The sequence below is a fragment of the Sminthopsis crassicaudata genome, chromosome 2, assembly GCF_048593235.1.
Source record: "Sminthopsis crassicaudata isolate SCR6 chromosome 2, ASM4859323v1, whole genome shotgun sequence".
In the NCBI taxonomy this organism is placed as follows: Eukaryota; Metazoa; Chordata; class Mammalia; order Dasyuromorphia; family Dasyuridae; genus Sminthopsis; species Sminthopsis crassicaudata.
The window spans coordinates 193,907,246-193,927,475 of NC_133618.1; the positions used below are offsets into that span (position 1 = coordinate 193,907,246).

Sequence of the window (20,230 nt, forward strand, 5' to 3'; positions counted from 1 at the left end):
ATAAATATAATACTAGCATCTATAAATATTAGGTGCTTAATAAAGGCTTGTTTTTCTTCTTGCTAATGCAGCAGCAACCCAAATTAAATTTATAATCATAGAAAGTTGCCTGGGGGCAATCAGAGGTTAAATGAGATATCTATGATTCCATAGCTGGTATAAGTCAAAAGCAGGACTAAGGAGTTAGATACTATTTTTTAATATAGATTAGGGAAAAAAATATCACACCATGAGCACATGTTTTTTATCAGAAGGCAATTTAACAGTGATGTAAATGATGTACTATTTCTCTTTCTATAAAACATTATTGAGAAACTTGAAGATATGGTCAGGTATAAACCAACCAATAACAAAAAATAAGTAAATAACAAATAAAAAGGTCATATGGAAATATGACTTGCTTTTACCCTCTTCCTCTAGCTCAGATATCTTTAAAGCATTTCTATTCTAAGGGATGATGTCCTGTACATGAATATACTGCATTGCCTTTCTACCTTATCCTCTTCTATCTGCTTGAGCCAATTTGTAGAAAATTGATGTACTGCAAGACAGATAATGCTATGGATCATCTTTACTCTTAAAACTGCAATAGGAAAACAAAGCAAAACAAAACCAAAAGACAACCCCCTCCAAAATCCTTGTCAATAATTTCCCAAAGGGAACATCTACTTTATTTTCAATTTTGTTCATTGTGCTCTAAGGGACTATAAATTAGTTAAGTGTTTACTAGATTAAAACCTCAAATTTACAATTAAAAGCTAATGTAACCTGATCCTTACTGGTCAGACATTTCAATCACCCAGGGCCTGTTTCTCATCTAACTCTTCACCCCAGGGAGCTGAGATAAGCATAGAGTTCCCTGGAAGTCAATGGGAGGTCATTTCTCAGAACTACCCCAGAGGAGCAGAGAACAAGATGAAAATGGGGCTTAGAATTCCCAATAATTAAGGACAGGCCAGATTTAATTAGATTTGATATATGAAGAGATCTCATACTTTAAAAAAAATTAAAAGGCTTTATGAAAGGAAATGAATGGATGTCTAGATGCTTAGCATGCTAACAAGCAAAACTGTAGGATTTTGAATTGTAGATAAAGCATAATTTCTCCTTGTATGTATATATGTGGGTATATATATGATATACATATATCATACACACATATCTATCAAAACCTAGTAATATATTCCACTCCCCTCATTTCCCTTTCCTTCCCTTCCTTCTTTTCCCTTGTCTCATTTCTTCTCTCTTCTATCAGTCCATATCCTCTCCTCCCTTTTTTCCTCTTTTCTTCTTCCTCTTCTTTTTTCTCCTTCCCTTTCTTTTCCTCTTTCCTTTCTTTTTCCTTTTCTTTCTTTTTCTTGCCTTTTCCCCTTGCTTTTGCCTTTCTTTCTCCTCGCCTTCTTTTTCTCTTCTTTCTTCTCCCCTCATCTCCTCTCCTCTCTTCTCTTGTCCTTTCCTCTTCTCTCCTTTCTTTTTTTCTTTCTCTTCTCACCAAGAAACAAAAATCAGTCATCTTAGATAACTTCAGTAGATGGACAAAGGAGAAAATTTGTCAAATATTATATTGACTGTAATTTTTGGACCTGCTATGTTGAGAGTTAAATTGTTTTTGTTTTGTTTTGTCTATGCCATATCTCAAGAAATCATCTCTGATGTTCATACGTAGGGAAGATAAGCCATGGTTAGACTTCGGAGTCAAAATATGTTCTGATCCTTTATCCACAGGGGCTTATCTTGTGATGATTTCAAAATTAAAATAAAGCAACCAACTCTAAAGGAATGAAAAATGTCCAAGATAGCATCTATTCTCTCAGGTCAGCTTTCCAGCAAAGCATGGTAGACATTTTCAAAATTCATATTTTTTTTCCATGTCTTAAGATTCAAGCATGTGATTATAATTGTTTTTAAACTATTTTAAGTGTTTTAGTACTAGAATTATTAATGTGAAGAATAAATAAATTCAGTTGGGGAGAAAATTATAAAAATTTAAAGGTAGAAAAATGTTATAACTCATTTAATTTCTCTTTAATATAATGAAGTCATTTTTTGAGTATGGGATTACTATGGCAAAATTTTTTCGATCATAAAAACTGATGGAAAAGGGTGTTGAGAACAATAATCTTTAAATGGGACAAAATCCCTATTCATCATATGTTTGTTGATGACAAATTACTCTGCCTTTTCCAAATAATCATATTTCATTTGGTTTTCATTAAAAAAGATGATAATAAGTTTCAATAAAAGTATTTGTTTTAATCTTTTATTTTTCTATAGCATTATTAGGTCTATGTTTTTAATATGGGCAATATGGGGATTCTCATTTTGCTGTGCAAATTATAGTGGACATATTAAGTTAGCGAGAAAAACATTTTTTTTACTTGATTAATAGAATCTGGAAATCAATGTTAGTTTTTAATTTTTAAGACCTTCTGAAACAGAAGTAATAGGACAATGTATTTCAACTTGTGAATATTCAATAGAGTTATACCACATTTTTACTCAGTATACTTTATTACTTTTCATTTCTGAGAATGTTTTTCTTTTGCCAATAGATCAAAATCCAGGGAACCTAAGCCTCTCTAGTCAATTTCATAAAAGTATTATAATCTTCTTTTGAAACATAACAATTGGGTAGTGAATATGTGGTTGGAGGAGCAGATGGAAGTTAAAAAAATATAACAAGCAGGAAATGATCAATTTTTCATGTCTACATGAAAATATAAAAAATCCCAAATATCCAATTATATGTTTAGTGATATTTATTTGTAAATTTTTATTTTGTAATTTGCTATTTGTTTGCTATTTGTAAAATAACCCTATGCCAATATGCTAGGGTAGAATTTTTAAACAGTCATACTATAAGTTTCAGAGACTTCCTAGTCATTCTGAAAATGACAAGTGTGGTATTCCTTCCATAAAATAAAGCAAAGATGAAAATTCTCTTGTTAGTGGTTTGGGCATTTAGATAAGTAATACATAATTTTGTGAAATATTGCTCCTTGGATTTAGATTGAAATAATGTTCTGAAGTATGGTTGGATTCCTTAAGTATTAATGCTACTTTGCAGGATAAATGTATATTCCTGAAAAATTGTGGGATTTATATTTTACAACTTAGATTACCCTCATGATGAAAGCTTTCAAACTATTTTTAAAGAAAGATGAATTATTACTTCCTCTTTCTTTGGGGAGAGGAGGAGAAGAAAGGTGAATAAGTTTTTTAGTTATAATAAAAACCTATTAATCAGAATCCAAATAACTATTATCCATAAGTTAGGGCTATCTTCCAAATTGGAAGAAAAAGGAAACAGCACACTTTACATGCAACTTATAATGGAAACCTAACAAAATGATAAAAAAAAAAAAAAAAAAAAAATCAACTTTTAGCATACTTCCTGGAGTCAGCAGGCAAAAATGTCCATCTCACAGCCTCACAGACCTTTGGTGTTGGCAAGGGGCCTAGAGGTCAAATGAAGTCCAACCTCCTCATTTTACATAAGAAGAAATGATTCCATTTTCTTCAGTCTTGGTAATGGTAATTATTCTTCATAATGAGGACCCAGAGGCCCTGCAGAATCCTTAATCAAAGACTGAATTTGCATCATTAGACAAGTTTTGCAAGAGAGTGGACTCATATGTTTGAGAGAATCTCTACAAATGATGACCCCACGGAAAGACAAAATTTTTCCCTCCCAGTTCTCATCAAACTTTGTGTTTCTTAGAGGACTTCTCATTCTCTCTTGTATTATAGGAATCTGCAATGACTTGGACAGCAAACACTCTGAGGGCAGAGACAGGACCATACTTTGTTTAGCATTCTGACAGGCTCCTGGTATGTGAAAGGACCTGAATTCAAACCCTACCGCTGACATTTATTATCTATATGAACTTAGGCAAGTCACTTACCTCCATGGAATTCAGTTTCCTCATCTGTAAAATGAGGAGTTTGAACTAGGTGGTCTCTTGAGTTCCTTCCAGCTCTAATCTATGATTCCATGATCCTTTACCCCCTAAGAAAATGCTTTCTCAGTATAGATGCTTAATAGATATTTGCTGAATTACATTTTTAAAAAAAGAGGTTTTTGGGGGGTTATATAGGAAAATTCAATTAACTGATTTAGACCACTTTGTTAATGTGATATATATGTATATATGTATACATACTTACATAGATATCACATGTGTTCAAAGTAGGACACAACCATGTTTGTGACAATAACAAAATACATTTACATCAAGTCAGACAACTTAAGATTTTCTTCTTCTTGAAAAATGTATGGCACGTGTTTTCAAAATCCATTTTAGGTGATCAGCCCCAATTGTCACAGCTAGAATATTACTAGAGCAAGCCAAAAGACCACCCACTGATTGTGAGCAATTAGTGTGAGCAGTTTTCCATCTGCAAATATCTTGCTACATGACTTTTTGAGTTACTCCCAGGGCATTTAGCTGTCCTTATAAATGCTTACCTATCCTCTTATTGCCAAGCTCCTTGACAATCCAACGCTCTTGTGTTTTGTTTTGTTTTGTTTTTAATGGCAGGAGTTGGGCAGAGAATTGTCCCAGAGGAAATAATTATAACTCCCATTTCCATAATATTTTATATGTAAGATTTCACCACCTACTATGTGTAAAGAAACAGGCTAAGCCTAGAAAAAAACTTAGATGAAAAATGACATGTTATTGACTTCAAGGGTCTTATGTCTAATAAAAGGATAGTGCAAAATATACAAGAATAAGTATAATTAAAAGGTAGGGTATAATAAGAAGTATAATAAAAGGTAAAGGTAAAAGGTAGAGATAGAGACAAGATACATTAGGAAACATTTGAGAACAAGAGCACAAGAAACATTTAGAAGTTGGCAAGAAATGCTAAAGGATTCCATCCTAAAAGAGAATAAATAACAAAGGAGTCTGGTTCACTCAATATCTACTTTAAAAATAAAGAAAAATACATTTTTCCAGGATCTCTTGGTTCCTAAGGCCCAAAATAAGAGGCTTAACAAAATTCCTTACCAAAATGGATCCCTAACTATCTGCCACAGCCTTAGATGTTTAGAACAAAATTTTGGAATCTGAGCTTAAACAAATTCTTTAGGGATCTATGCCAACCTCCCAGTGTTCCCTTAAGTCCATTTCTATAGTGTTACTTCACCTGAGAAGTAATTTATTGACCTTTGACTGCTCTTCTTCCTCTGACTCATAAATGTACACACAGAGTCATAGAATTAAGGGATCATTAGCATCTGTGAAGTTTTTGCTTAAGAAATGAATATTTTTAAAAATTTCAATAATCTGTTTTAGCAAGGGAAATGCAAAGGAGTGCTTAAATAATTTGATGTTACCCACTCATATACCCAAACATTAGTGGCTGCTAGACCCCTAACAGTAGTTTTTTTCCCTGATGAGAATAAATCTACACAAAGGGCTCTAGCATTTCCCAAGATGAGGAAATATAGTTATCTGAAGAAATGAGGAGAGGCATAAACAACTATAATTCATGAGGTTTCTACCAAGTGAATACACAGTTAATTGTGAAATTGTGAAATGGTAACAGGTTATATTGAAGAGAATGTTTCTAAATTCCTAAAGTGCAAGGAAACAGGTGTATAAAAAAATAGAAACTTTGTATTATCTAGAGTAGGATTTAAAGCTTTTCTAGATCTAGTTAATAAACTAACTGGTTGTGTGTATTTTAATTTTATCCCCCAAAGAAATATAACCCAATAGAGCCTACAGTTCAGTAACATTTAGTTAAAAGAAATATTTTGACCTAAATTCTAATTTTTAGTATTTATATTTGAAGTTTGTTTCAAAATAAATTTGATTTAACTTGAAGTAAAAGATTTTTGGAAGACAAAACAAAAGTCCTCCTATACTTCTAAAAACAACTAGAACAAGTGTCCAAAGACTTGCTTAATTCTCAGAATCCAAGGAAGAAAACAGCACTTTAGTCTCCACTTTTTACCCTGATTGTTGTTGACTAATTGATTAATTGAACTACACAAACTTTTTTCAAACTAAAGATTAAATAAGGACAATAATTTTTTTCTTAAAAAATACCTATTACTGGACTCACTACTGAGACAAAAAAAGATGAAATAATAGGACTATACCTATACTCCTGGCAACTCTTTTAAGACTGTAAGCTGTATAGCAGGTGTTGACCTGCTTTGATAGGATGAGTTTTCTTAATTTGGAGGTAATCCTATCTATACCAGTGAAATCAGAGATTAAACTATTTAGAGTTAACAAATCAAAAATGTAAAAGATAAGGTGATACTAACAACCCAAGATTATTTTACTGCTCAGATTGATTTAGAACTGGGTTAAACTCACTATAAAATATTTAAGATAGCCATATCCTTTTATATTTGCATAATTTTACTTCTGACTTAACAAAGAGATTTATGCCTCCCCTTGAATATTTTTTTAAGAGTGTGTGTGTGTGTGTGTGTGTGTGTGTGTGTGAAAGAGAGAGAGAGAGAGAGAGAGAGAGAGAGAGAGAGAGAGAGAGAGAGAGAGAGAGAGAGAGAGAGAGAGAGCGCAACATTAGGATCTTTCCAGTCATGGGGAAGTGATGGGATCCATAAGATATGGGACATTGTTTGGAAGAAACTTATCCCTTATCTTAGAATAAAATTATGTTTTCTACACTAGTTCTTTTGTGTATCTGTCTTTTTTCTATGATAAACTAAACCCCAAGGAGGCACAGGCTTTGCTTTGTTCACTTATGTATTAACCTCAATACTTTACATATAACAAATATGCAATAAATACTTGTTCAAAGAAGTAATGAATGGAGGAATATGTTCCACACTTTGATGGCAAGAATCTGTTCAATGAATCAGATTAATTTTCAAATATCTGAAAAGTTATGGTTGTGTATAGGGTTACTGGATGACCAAATTTGGATGTAGAGAAATGGACTAGATGGATTTGATTTGCAAGTTCTTTCAAGTTGCTACTTTCAGGTGGATTTGCGTAAATGAAATTTCACAGAAAGATGCTCAACTTCAGAATGATTTTAGGCAGGGTTTTCACAAACAACAGCACTTTAACTTAAAGGGTTTTTATTATTTTAATCTGGGGTTTCAAAGAATGTTACAAGCATTAATCCTCACAACATCCCTGTGAGGTAGGTCAATGTCAAGTCTAATGCAATGCAGCTACCAATTCTACCTCAAAGTGTCAACTTGAAAGGATCTGCAAGTCATGGAAACTCACTAAACTGGAGTCACCCTCATTTGTTTGCCATTTTTAAGTTTTGTAACTTTGGTGTATGTTACTTCCCAACTCTTTTAAGATGCTCTCTTTTTGACTCAGATGGGCGAGTGACAGCAGGAAAGCACTAGTTCCATGGTTTGAAAAAAATGCATTTGCATATCACATTTTAATATGTTACTTTTTCAGTTTACATATTGTACACAGAAAGATACAAAGTAAACATCCTTTGGTATTAGGATAAAAAACTGGACAAAAGGAGGAGATAAGCTTAAGAGCTAGTTGGCAAATCCCATCAATTTGTCCATTATCAAGAATATCCTGTTCCCACAACACCACCACCATTCAGACTTGGAAATGTTAAAAGGAAGATTCCACATGAATTCCATTTGTGATGAGATACATAATGGAGAGAGAGTTTTTGCAAGTAACCTGATTTTTCATATGTCTTTAGAGATGAACATTCTACTGCAAAGGACAGTGTGCATTCCGTTCTCTTGCTCAGCAGAGTTCCTGTTGTAGGAACTCCCCCAGAACTTTTGAGAAATCCTTAAACTGTAATGCCACCAGATGGTCACACAGACATAGTTCATCATGGAGAGATCAGCAAAAGTCAGGATCATTGTGGTGACTATTTCCAACCTCCTATGCCCCAGGGAAAGTTGAACAATAAACCTTTTTGATTTGAATGAAAAAAAGGGATGAAGGGGCAGTTGCCACATATTGAAATATGTCTTTAAAATTAGTAATATATATGGCTTCCTTTGTTAAGTGGGATACTTTGTCACATAATAAATGTCATTTAATGTCTTCTTTTATTAAAAAAAAACAGGATTTTTTTTTTTTTTTGGTTTGTTTTTGGTTTTTGTCTCTGAAAAATGGATCATTTTTGGGAGAAATTCATTGGTGTGATTTATTTAAATTCACTGAAGAGGCTCAATGACAGTGTATTCATTTATTTTGACAGAGATGCTAGGGAAAGAATGGCCCTTTTAGACTAATTCCAATTCAGAGAAGGACATTCACCCTCTGGAAGATATGGTAATGATGATCTCTAAAAAGAAGCAAGATGCAGGGAATGGGACACCTCTATTATGTATTGGGATGTGTTAGGAGCAAGATTGCCTCCTGTGAAGATACTGAAGGTGAACTGGGCTATTATATCTACCCTCCAAGATGTGGAGGAAAGGGGAAATCAAGAAAGAAGCATTAAATCTTCTGAAATTGAGCTTGTGAATTTGCTTAAAATTTAGGCAATCAAAATGCCACAATGATGCCAACAGATGGCAGCCAATGGAAGGCAAACATATGAAGAAAAATTTCCTGGCTTATGAGGGTTTGGTGACACTAACCAGTTACAAGCAATAATAGATGCCAGTGGTGCATTGGGCAATTTCTTGTTTATAGCCGGCCTGTATGGAGGTGGAGATATGACGAATGTTTTGCAAAGTATTTCTCATCAAGAAATTCAAGACAGTCGCTGTATTCTGATGTATTGGTCAAGTTCCAAATTCAGCCAATCTAGTGGTCACAAACTTGACCACATAGAGAAGTATGGCTTCACAACATTAACATCTCCCCCCACTCCAGAAAACTGCCTTAAAGAGTATTCAATTGAGTAACAAAATGTTGCTAATGCTGTCCGTTTTTGAGACTCTAAAAGCTACTTCGTCCATTAGGCACTGCTTTGGATGATGCTACAGACTTTAAAGCGGTTAAGTGAGAGGACACCCTCCAGGTGTTAAATTCCATGAAGATAACGCCAAGAGTCTCCTGATGAAAGTGCTAATTCAGGAAGTCACTGAACATGAGCAGGTGCTCTATGGCACTAGGGCCTTGAACAGGGATCCTGTAAAAGATGACATGTGTGTGAAACAAGGTCCTACCCTTTGTGCTAACCTTGGTCTATTGTAAAAGGATTGGGAAAATGGAGAAGGAAGCCAATATAGGTGAGAAACAGCATTTTCTTTGTGCTGGTTAATAAATGCCAGTCCAAGCAAAATGAACATCAAGCAAACAAGCCCTAATGATGCTGATAATACCTTGCACAGACAGCAGAGAAGTTAATCAAGAAAAATGAATTCTGAGGAAACATGGTTCTCATTAGTTTGATGTTCTCAAATGGTGATTGGTCTTGTCCTCTTGGCCTTTTCCCCCTCTTTTTGTTAAATAGTTGAATAACTATTCTGACTAGATTATCAGTTTTAAACAAACTTTTTCATTGCAGAAGGGAGGAAAGGAATCCCTTCTATAATCTGCTCTGGATCTATACACAGATGAATTCCTAAAATGCCAATTGTAGTCAGCGTTCTAAAGTTTGCCATTAAATTGTAGATAGAAAAAATGATTTGATATGGAACAAGAATTTTGTTCATTCTTGATTTTTAACATTTTAAGTGTCAAGGGGTAGTGGGAAGATAACTGGAGTAAGAAAAAGGGAGCTCTAGCTGCTGTTGTAAGTATTACACACAGTTAAAACTATATGCATCATTATAACCACAGCATGCTTAAGGAACTGGGGTAAGATATTTTTCCATACTAAAACAGAACATATAAATAAATGTATTGTTCATAATTTTAAAATTACCTATTGTAGCTAATTACTTCTCCTTCAATGACCATCCTTTAAATGATCAAATACTTTAGTTATTTTAATTTCTGAAATTTTAAAAAGACTAATTTTGGCATGTATGAAATTGATAAGTTTTCTTTCTTACAAAACATTCCATTAATATTTAGTTGAATATTTTTTTCAAAATTTCTACATGTATTCATGTGATTGTATATATATATATGTATTTATGTGTAATATATATTTAAATACTTGCAAACAAATATGTATACACATAGGTATTCATATATAGCCACAAGTATTTCTGAGGAGAAAATATTAGGCTAGAGAAATGACAAGATAGAAAGGCTGTGATGTGATTAAAGAATGAGAGGAAAATGAGAAAAGAACAGAATGGGTAATGCTAAGTGGGAAAATCATGGAGATTTTTATGTGTGCCATATGATAGCATCAATCATGCACATGTACTTTTCAGATTCATATTTCTTATTTCCAATCTCATTTTCAATGAACTACTGTATGACTAGATTAAAACAACAACAACGACACAACAACCACCACAACTACACCACCACAAAAGAGAGAATTGTTTTCTTATATCTTACTTGAGCTCTTGTGAACTGGTGGCCAGCATACTGCGAATGCTTTTGTCAGCCAAAGGGCAGCCAGAGAGACTGTAAGACAGGTTAGGATATCCAAGTAAGTCAACCCTCTAATAAGCTCAAACCTCCCAAACAAACACAACATAAAAAATAAAAAAATTAAAAAGTTTAATGCAGAAAAGCGATGGGGCAAGTGCTGTATATTGAATTTTTGTATTGTAAACTATGTATCTTTCAACATGAACTTTATGGAATATGTTAGATAATATATAATTTTTTTTGAATTGATAAAATAAAATATGCCGTCCTTTTGGTTCGATTCTTAAATATATTTTGAAAGCTTTTAATATGTATTTAGTACTAAAAGACATTATACAACACACAGGTTAGCATGCTTTTGAAGGTCAACATATAGCACTTAGAGGGTTAACACATAGTTCAACATTTTTACTTTGACAGCATTGTTGAGGTAAGCTGAAAACAATAAATTGAAAAGACAGAATCCACCATGAAAAAAATGAAGTCACACCTTCTATGTGAGGCGTAATTACCAGTCACATGACCACTCCCATCACACCCTGGTGTTGGACATCTGCCACCAAACAAAAACAAAAACAGCCAAAATAGTAAGTATGTTTTTAAAAAAAAATAAAGAAAAGAAAAAGAAAAAAAAAAACTTTAAAAAAGTTTCATTGTTTCCAGTTTAGCTGCAATGTCTGCATGGGGATTTAAGCATCCTAAAGAAAAGCTGCAAAATGAACAGGATTAAATGAAAAAAAAAAAAAATGGCGTTTCCATACACTACAGCATAGTTAAGAACAAGCAAAATACACATTAGCCTCTCACTTTACTGAACTCGCAATTGGAAACATTTATATGCTGCGAATGTCACATGCTCATACGGCAAGGCATGTACAAATTCAATTCTTTAAAATAATCCAAAGAGGGGAAAGGATAGGAAGAGAAAAATAATTTCACCTCACATTATGCTTACGTTATTAAATCCTTTTTGCTTTCTTTGCATTGAGGATACTTGGGCTTGGGGCTGGGAATGGTCACTTCACCAGGATACCTTCTTTCCTCTAGTGCCTCCTGGAAAGGATCCAAATCTTCTGGCTGCAGGCAAATAGGCAACTATGAGGATCATGTGATTTAAAACTCAACTAGGCCATAGAATGAAAATTGCCATTAACAAATATATCCTATTTCTTAATTATTTGATTCATCAACATGCCCAGTCTTCTAACTGTATTTAGAGCCTGTCCCTCTATGTGCTGATGTAATGCTACTGCCAATTTTTATAATGCCAATAATTTCTTTGCTTCCCTAAATTCACTTCTGAAAATGTGAATCAGACTTCTTTCAATGAGGGTTTTTTTTTTTTAAACTGTGATAAAGTGTTCTATCAACTACTCTAATTTCCTAAATAGTTCAAGCTACTTGAGAGCAGTGACTTTGTCTCATACTTTCTTTTTATAAGCACAAATGGATGAACCATTGGTTCAGTGGATCAAGTGGGTATGAATTACTTAACTCCACTTCTTGGTTTACTAGTTGTGTAACGCCAACTGCAATAAAATGCATCTATTCTATATTACCTAGGCATTGCATATAAATAAAGATAATGATACTTTGCTACCTATGACCTGGGATTGTGAGGAAAATAGTTTGTAAAATTTGAGGTGATATAAATATGTATATATGTATGTGTATATGCATGCATATATATTTATGTATTATCAACTGGCTATCTTTCAATGTGAACTTTATGGAATGTAAGATAAATTTTAAAAACAGATGAGATAATACATGCTATTTTTTGCTTCAATGGTGTATACACACACACATACATACACACACACAAAGCACATAGTTGTTTGGTTTTCAGTTATTTCAACTCTTTGTGATTCCATTTGGGGTTTTCTTGGCAGAGATACTGGAGTGGTTTGCCATTTCTTTCTCTAGATCAATTTTACAGATGAGAAAACTGAGGCAAACAAGTTAAATGACTTATCCAGGGTCAGACAACTAGTAAATGTCTAAGGCCTGAATTGAACTCAGGAAAATGAAGATGAGCCTTTCTGACTCAAGGCTTGGCATTCTACCCGCTGAATCAGCTAGCCACATTATTGCCCCATAGTATGTTACAGTCCTGGGCAGATGATATATTCTTAATAAATCTTTGGTTTTAGATAGATCCTTAATACCAGCAATAATGTTTCATGCTACTACAGGATTTAACAACACATAAAACAAAAAAATATTTTGTAGTTGGATCTCAACAAAGGAGAGTGCTATAACTTCTAAAATTAGTGCCAAGTGACTTTATATACTTATGGCCCAAAGATTTGGGACCAAGAAAAATCCATTTGTGGATTATCTTGAATTTTAAAATTACTTTTACATAAGACAAAGTATCATGATATAATGAAAAAACAAACAAAGAAAAACATTGGGCTGAGAATTTAAAGTCCTGAAACCTAGCTGTTATACAGTTTTAGCAAATCTAATAATTATTCATTATGTATCTGTTATATGCAAGATACCTTTATAGGTACCATAAACACAAAATTACAAATGAACAGTCTTTGCCCTAAGGAGCTACATTCTACTGGGGGTAAGGGTAGGGAAATATATATGTACATACATACGTATATATGATATGTATATATGTGTATACATGTATATGTATATGTATGTGTATATATATAAAGTTTGGAAGAGGGGGCCACTAACAACTAGAGAGATAAGGAAATGTCTGTGTGAAATAGCATCTCAATTGGACCTTGAAGAGAGAAAGGGATTCCAAGAGATGAAAGGAAGGACAATATTACTAGATATTGAAATAGGAGACAACCTCTACAAAGAAATGGAGGCAGGAATGTAGTATTATGTCCTTTATGCCATTGTTAACTTGAACAACAATCATTTAACTCCTTTAGCCTTTAAATCCATGTCTCTTCTAGCATGAGGGATTGCATAACCTCCAAGTTCTCTTCTAGCTCTAAATTTATTTTCCTCAGTTTCATCACCTGTAAAATTAAATCTGAGGTCCTTTACACTTTTGAAAATCTAGAAATTTAGAAAATCCTTAGAGAAAAGGAGCAACTTTTAATACTAAAATGACTGTAATAGTCAAGAAATTCCTATAGATGGCAATGTAAGATACGTTTAAAATCTCTTTGCATTATATAAGCAACTATGTTCCACAAACACATGCAGAGAATATGTATTTTTTTTTCTTTCTGCAACAATGTATAGTGTGCAAATTGTTCTGTCACTTTAAAGTGGTCTCTTATTTTTAATTTTTAAAAAATGGAAATAAAACTGCCATTATACATTTGGAAGTAATAATTTCACACTGCAAATGCTACTAAATTTAGCTTGCCATTCATATTCAGTTCTCTTTAACAATAGCTTAATATTTAGAACCACATTGAAGAATAAGGAAGACACTCTTGCTGATTAAATAGCCATATAGACAGCTTTTCAGGGAATCATCACAAGAATTCAAATTTCCTTTTTTCTAAACTTGTGTGGAAAAGACATTCTTACTCTGATACTAGTATATTCCCTTTGTATTTGAAAAGAAACCTCCCATTTCTAGAGTACAGGAGAAACAACCAGTTCAATAACACACAAGGTTTCTTTAATTCCCTCTCACAACCAAAGGTTCCTACAACCCAAATGTCAAGATTATAACTGTGCTTTGAAAGTTATGACCTTGAATTACACCTTACTGTGTAACTGCTGTTAGCATCTTAAAAGGATTTATTGAAGTGTTCTGTTTAGAATATTTTAAGGTTTTTTTTTCTTTTTGTTTTTTTTTTTTTGTTTGTTTGTTTTTATTTTTGAGAATAGGCAAAGCCATCAGATTTATATCCAGATGGAACTTTAAAGATAATATTTTTTAACCTCTTCAGTTTACTTGCCAGGGATAAGCTAAAAGAGGTGACTTGTCAAGGGTCACACAAGTAAAATGGCCCTAGAACCTCCGACTCCAAACCTATTGTTTTTCCACTGTGTCAAACTGCCTCACTTACCTTGTAGTGCTAACAAAAATATGAAATACTTAATTGCCATTTAAATATGCAAGAGATTAATTTTAATCCTCTACCTGAAAAGAAAATCTTATATTATGTGAAAATGTCATTCTGGTCACTTTACTTATGCAGAATGTGTTTATAAATTATTTACAATTTTTGATGGAAGAAAACTATCTGCTAAAACACATTGGCTAGACTCTACAGAATAAAATTCATAGTTCAAAATATTGACTGATGAATTTTAGATACAGCCACAGCTGAACTAACAGATTTCCAAGGACTAACCAGCTAATTGTCTCTTTTAAGGAAAATTTCATTTTCTCTTCACCCAAGCACATGGCATTTGACTTGCTTTCAGACAGATTTTAAAACCATGTGATCAGAAAAAAAATCATGTTGCAATGAGCGGCTCTAGATGAAAAAGACATACATTAATCTCTTTGGAATCATCTTCATCTATTCTTCTGGGTTTCATTTTGGTGTAGTCTACTGGTAAGTCCCAGCAGTCACCCTCATTCAGCTGGAAACACCGATTGTTCATCACTGCCTGTCGCTGTGGTGACATTGGCTCTAGAGGTGTCAAAATGGTACAGCACCCATCTCGTTGTCTCTGCTTGTTCATGCTTAGATCCAAAGTTCCATTTTCATCAACTTCCATATCAGGATTCTGTCAGAAGAAAAGAAACATTGTTAATCAGCTTTAAAAAGATCAACAATTCTATGACTTAACCAGTTAACTCTAAACATTTCTTCCAATGAATATTACTTTAAATGATGTAATATCCTCAGTTAATTTGATATTCAAGCTTTAAGTCTTCTTTATCCTTGCAAAAGTGTATCATACAACATAACACATTGATGAAGAGTTAGGACTTGTAAATTCTCTACTCTCAAACACAGGTGTGAAATTGGCTTAGTGGCTAACTTTTTTTTTTTTTTCTTTCTGAAAAGCAAGGTGTTTTTGCTGCCCTGAAACTAATAATACAAGAATGGAGAAGAGAGAAGAGGATGAACAGGGCAAATATTTGCAATTTCTTCACTAAAACAGATTTGCTAGCTCAAAGAAATGAGACCAGCCTTTACAATGCATATTACATCTATGAATTACGTTCTCACCAATTATACCTTTCCCTAAGTACGCTGCCTTGTTTGCTTAGAGAAAACACACTAATCCCCACCCTCATCCCCAAATTGGTATAGGCTTTACCTACAACAGTTGTTGAGCTGGTGAAGTACAAGGGGAGAGATAAGGTTTTTGTTGTTATTGTAAGTTTTAATAATGCTTTGAGTTAAATTAAGAATTTAGAACATATCTGGGGGAGGGGGGGTTTAAGGAGGAAGAGAAAGGAGAGCAAAAAAGGGAAGAAAAAATAAAATACAACCCTTCTCCCCCCCTTTTTTATTCTAAAAGTGATATTCTCTTGAACAAAATTTTGATTTCAGAGCTGGTGTGAAAGCTGCTATTGCCTACTCAAATGTCTAGCAGCTCTCTCTCCTCTGGATGTAATATAACTGCAGAAAGGTATTTGGGATGAAAATATCTTCCTTTGGGTTATTACCTCAATAAATTTTACCATATTATTCTATTTGAACATCTTTTGTTAAAGCCCATTCGAGATTTCAGTTTTGATGCTATTTAGGCCTTGTAAAGTATTTATCCTCTCAAACCTGTCATTTTAATAACTTAATGGGGGTGTCATTGTTTTTCCCCCTACAGAATCTCTTTCATCCTAGTCTTTTTAACCCATTCAACATTTCATCTGCATCGCCCTCAAAGAACACTACTAGTAGATCCTCCCCAATCTATAGGATAAAAAGCCATGAATATAAAAAGGAAGTATTTGAAAAGGTAAAGTTACTGACCTTGCAGCATGCATACAAATTGAAATTATTAAAAAACAAAAAACAAAAAAACTACAGTTATGGCTGTGAGATCATTATGCATTACCAAGAAGCTTTAACAACAGGAGGGAAAAAAAAAAAAATCTGTTTTTCTGGAGAAGAGCTAAACATGTCTGCCAGTTCAGCCCCTTGCTCTAAGAACACAATGCTGTTTCCTCTGCACTGTCTCTCTCCCAAGCCATCTAGTGGCCTTCGGAGGTAGCTCTTTGCTGGGTCTCTGGTGCATTTCAAATATTCATTTCCCTTCCTCCACTGACTGCAGGAGAAATTAATCAATGTCCACGGACCTTTCCAACCCCTTACCAACACCACCCAAACCAAAACTCCACATCATCACCTCAACACCTCAATACATTAACATAGTATTTTAGCAATTTTAATGGTTTTGATTAGAGGGTGGCAAAATAAATATGGCTTGCACCTCCTTCAATTTTTCCCCCTTTGTTTTCTGGGCACTGATTAATGCCATAAGGGAAAAACGTACTGACATAGGGGGAGTGGCACTGAAGACATTATACAAATTCGAAGTCACATCCACTGGCTCTCTTTATTGTTGTTTTTAGACTTCATTTAGGCTTTGAAGCCTTTTAAAGATGCTGCATGAAACTAGACATCTATAGAAGTAACAAAAAAAAAAGATTTTTATTCTGAAATTTTGGGGAGCGTTTGAGTGCTCCATATATATCAAAAAAAAAAAAAAAAGGAAAAAAAAAGACCTTCCTAATTTCTATTTTTCAAATGTTTATTATTATTATTATTATTATTTTAATAACAGCATGGTTAATGCCTGTGGAAGTAAATCGTGGCTTAAAATACAAGAACAAACAACACCCCCCCATAAGAAAAAAAAAAAACCCTCTTAAAAATGCTTTGTATATTCCATTACTGGCCCCACAATTAAAACTGCACATTCCTTTTACTTCCTCTCCTCTTTCCCCTCCCATTTTTAAAGAGCTAACCCTTGACCCAGGTTTCTCGGTTTCTCGAGCTATCGCTGGGGAATCTGCTCCATCATCTTTTATTTATTTCACTGCATTCCGAAAGGTTTTCGCTTTTGATTGGGTGGCAGAGCCAGAGCACGAGGAGCTGGCTGGAAAGCCCGTGCCTGCTCTGCCCGCATGCGTAGGTGCGCGCAGCAACAGCTGCTGGGGACCAGTGGGACGGGCTGTCGTTACCCGGGCACAGAGGTCCTGAGGTTTGGTGGAGAGGTTCTGAGGCATCTCCCGGCAGCGCGTGGACAGATTCAGGATGGCCGTGGCGGCCATGTGTGCTGCCTCCATGTCGTGCGTGTAATCAAAGCTGCTCTTGCTGCAGGTGCTGCTGGCGCTGCTGCCGCCTCCACAACTCATGTTGCTGCTGCTGCTCGGGGCATAGCTGCTCGTCGTGCTGCTGGTGGGGCTGGAGTTCTTGCAATACCGTTTAGCTGGGGAGACAGAGAAAAAAAGCCCAAGGGTGACCTACGAGGAAGAGCACCCTCCGAAAATGAAGGAAAAACAAAACAAAACAAAACCCCACCTCTCCCTTTGCCTCCCTCCCATCGCGTTCTTCCCACCACCCCACCCTTTTCCAACCCCATCACCCTAAAAAAGGGTGAAACAAAATCAACAACAATTTCTTGGGAAGGGGGTGGCGGGGTGTGACATTCTTAATGATATAAATGGACTGATGCATAAAGAAAAAAAAAAAAAAAACGCATTTCCCCCCTTCTACGATGTGTTCGGGAGGCCAAAGGCTATATTCATTTAGTTCAACACAATTTTTAGAGAGGAGGAAAATGAGACTCAGAGAAAGGCCAACTGACCCACCCAAGATTGCAGAGGTAGCATATGTGGTTCTGAGTACCACACTACAGCTGGACATTACTTAACTCTTGCTTGGAACTTAATTTTGCTTGCTTAACCCTTAAAATGGCAACGTGCTAGATACGGGATAGGGAAAATAGGGCAGATTGCCTTAGTAAATGTAACTAGGCAACCGGAGGAGAAAGGGTGAAAATAGATTTAAGATCATGGGATTTGGAAATAAACTAGACCAAAAATCCAACACCGTCATTTTTACAGATAAGGAAACGAAGCCGCAGAGAAGGGAATTAACTTGCCCTCCCCCTTAAAACTTAGTGTCAGGGCTGGAATTCAAACCCATATCCAGTGCTCTCTCCATAACATAGAAGAAATCTTCAGGGGAGAGGAAGCATAGAATAACGATTAAAAATAATACCCATTCACAACTTGGATGCAAAATGAAATAATGTATAGCAAACAAACAAACAATTGTGCATGACAGCCGGGTTAGAGGCACAAGGGAAATAGGGCTTTCTCTCCACATTAAGGATTGCTCATAAGCTCATTTGGTGACTAGGACCTTCCCAAATCACTCATCTGTGAAACTATTGGCTGGCCTAAATAAAGAAGACATGGATACTGCAGATCTCTACCAGAAGCTCACTGTGATGACATGTCGGTGACCCAGATTCACAAGAGACCTGGGGACTGCTGTTCCTCAGGCCAACAGAAACTGTGCCCTTTGTGAAGGTGAGGGGATGGATTTCAGGCTCAGAATGCTAACCAGGCAATGTGACTGGTGAGTCTGTCTCCTTGAAAGGAGAGAGGAAATGTAAATGCTCATAACAAGCAAGAAAGGACAAAAGATGAGAAAAGCAGGGGAAAAGTAAACTGCAGAACCTGCTAATGTCAAGACAGATTTCTAAACATGACTAATAAGATTCAAAGACAGAGATTCTACCTACTACATCTTTCACAATCTGAGGTTTTTAATTGTCTCCTCACTATTCTGCATAGTACTTACCTTCATTGGAAGGTTTTTGTTTATTTTTTTTCTTTGAAAACTCATCATCAGTAGCTGTCACACAAGCACTTTATACATACTATTTTTAAAAAAACCCTTTAAAACTTTATTATTATGTGGATGAAAAAAGGATGGAGATATGTCTTGATCAGAGTTTTATGTCACTAGATCTCCTTGTAATACCATATTTTTCACATAAATCATTCAATCTTCAAGCACTGTGATATGCTGAATAGAGCATTGGACTTGGAGAAAGACCTGAATTCAAATCCTGCCTCAGATACTTACCAGCAGTGTGATCTTAAACAAGTCACTTATTTTCTTGACTTATTCTTTCTATATAATGGGAGGAGGGGTTGGCCCTTAAAATCCCTTTCAACTTTAAATCTATGATGCTATGATCTGTGTGATTTTGGATAACACTCAACCTCTAAGCCTCAATTTCTTCCTCTAGAAAATGAGGACTAGATGGCCTCTGAGGTCTTTGCCAGCTCCAGATTTATGATTCTATAACTATACAAATTATAAATTCTCTTTCAACTCTAAAGTTTTTGATTCTATGACTTGAGATCAAATCCTGTAATCAAAATTTGCTTGTAATGTAGCCCTAGACAATTAATCTGTGACTCAATTTCACTAATTGCAAATGGAGAAAATACTTGTATTACCTTCTTACTGAGTTACTGATGAAAATGCTTTATAAACCTTAAAGTGCTATTTAAATGTGAGATCTTTATATATTATATTACTATGTATAGGGTAGGATATAGACATATGTATATACTCACATGCCCCCCCTTCCCAACACACATTGGCGCGCACATACACACATGAATTAGACTTATAATCTAATTGCTGAAAGGATTTCCCAGTGAGGAAATTCTCTCTAACTTTGCAGGTCAGCATTTGTTTTTCAACATACAGTCTTAGAGAGATTGAAATTAAGAGACTTGTCCAGGAGTTATAATGCCAATAATAAGGGAGAGTCGGGGACTTTCACTCCATTTTTCTTGATTCCTAGTCTGGTTCTCTATCCATTATGCCACATTGCCTCTCATTATTATGAACAATTTCAATAAA

The 20,230-nt window shown here is 34.9% G+C and overlaps 1 protein-coding gene across 31 annotated transcripts in view; it reads right to left on the reverse strand.

Annotated features, from left to right (window-relative positions):
• MYT1L (myelin transcription factor 1 like) overlaps positions 1-20,230 on the reverse strand; it is a 693,632-nt gene that overhangs the window by 122,131 nt on the left and 551,271 nt on the right. For 26 of the 31 annotated variants that reach the window (XR_012486139.1, XM_074288020.1, XM_074288037.1 and 23 more), the window contains 5 exons: positions 17,521-17,768; positions 14,874-15,110; positions 11,392-11,513; positions 10,927-10,989; positions 10,401-10,469 (listed from right to left, as the gene is read on the reverse strand). Coding sequence is in view for 30 of the 31 variants with exons in the window: in XM_074288020.1 (XP_074144121.1) it covers positions 10,401-10,469; positions 10,927-10,989; positions 11,392-11,513; positions 14,874-15,110; positions 17,521-17,768 (739 nt within the window). In the remaining variant the exon portion in view is untranslated. The remainder of the gene's footprint in view (positions 1-10,400; positions 10,470-10,926; positions 10,990-11,391; positions 11,514-14,873; positions 15,111-17,520; positions 17,769-20,230) is intronic. The other 5 variants (XM_074288030.1, XM_074288034.1, XM_074288033.1 and 2 more) reach the window with 1 other exon arrangement.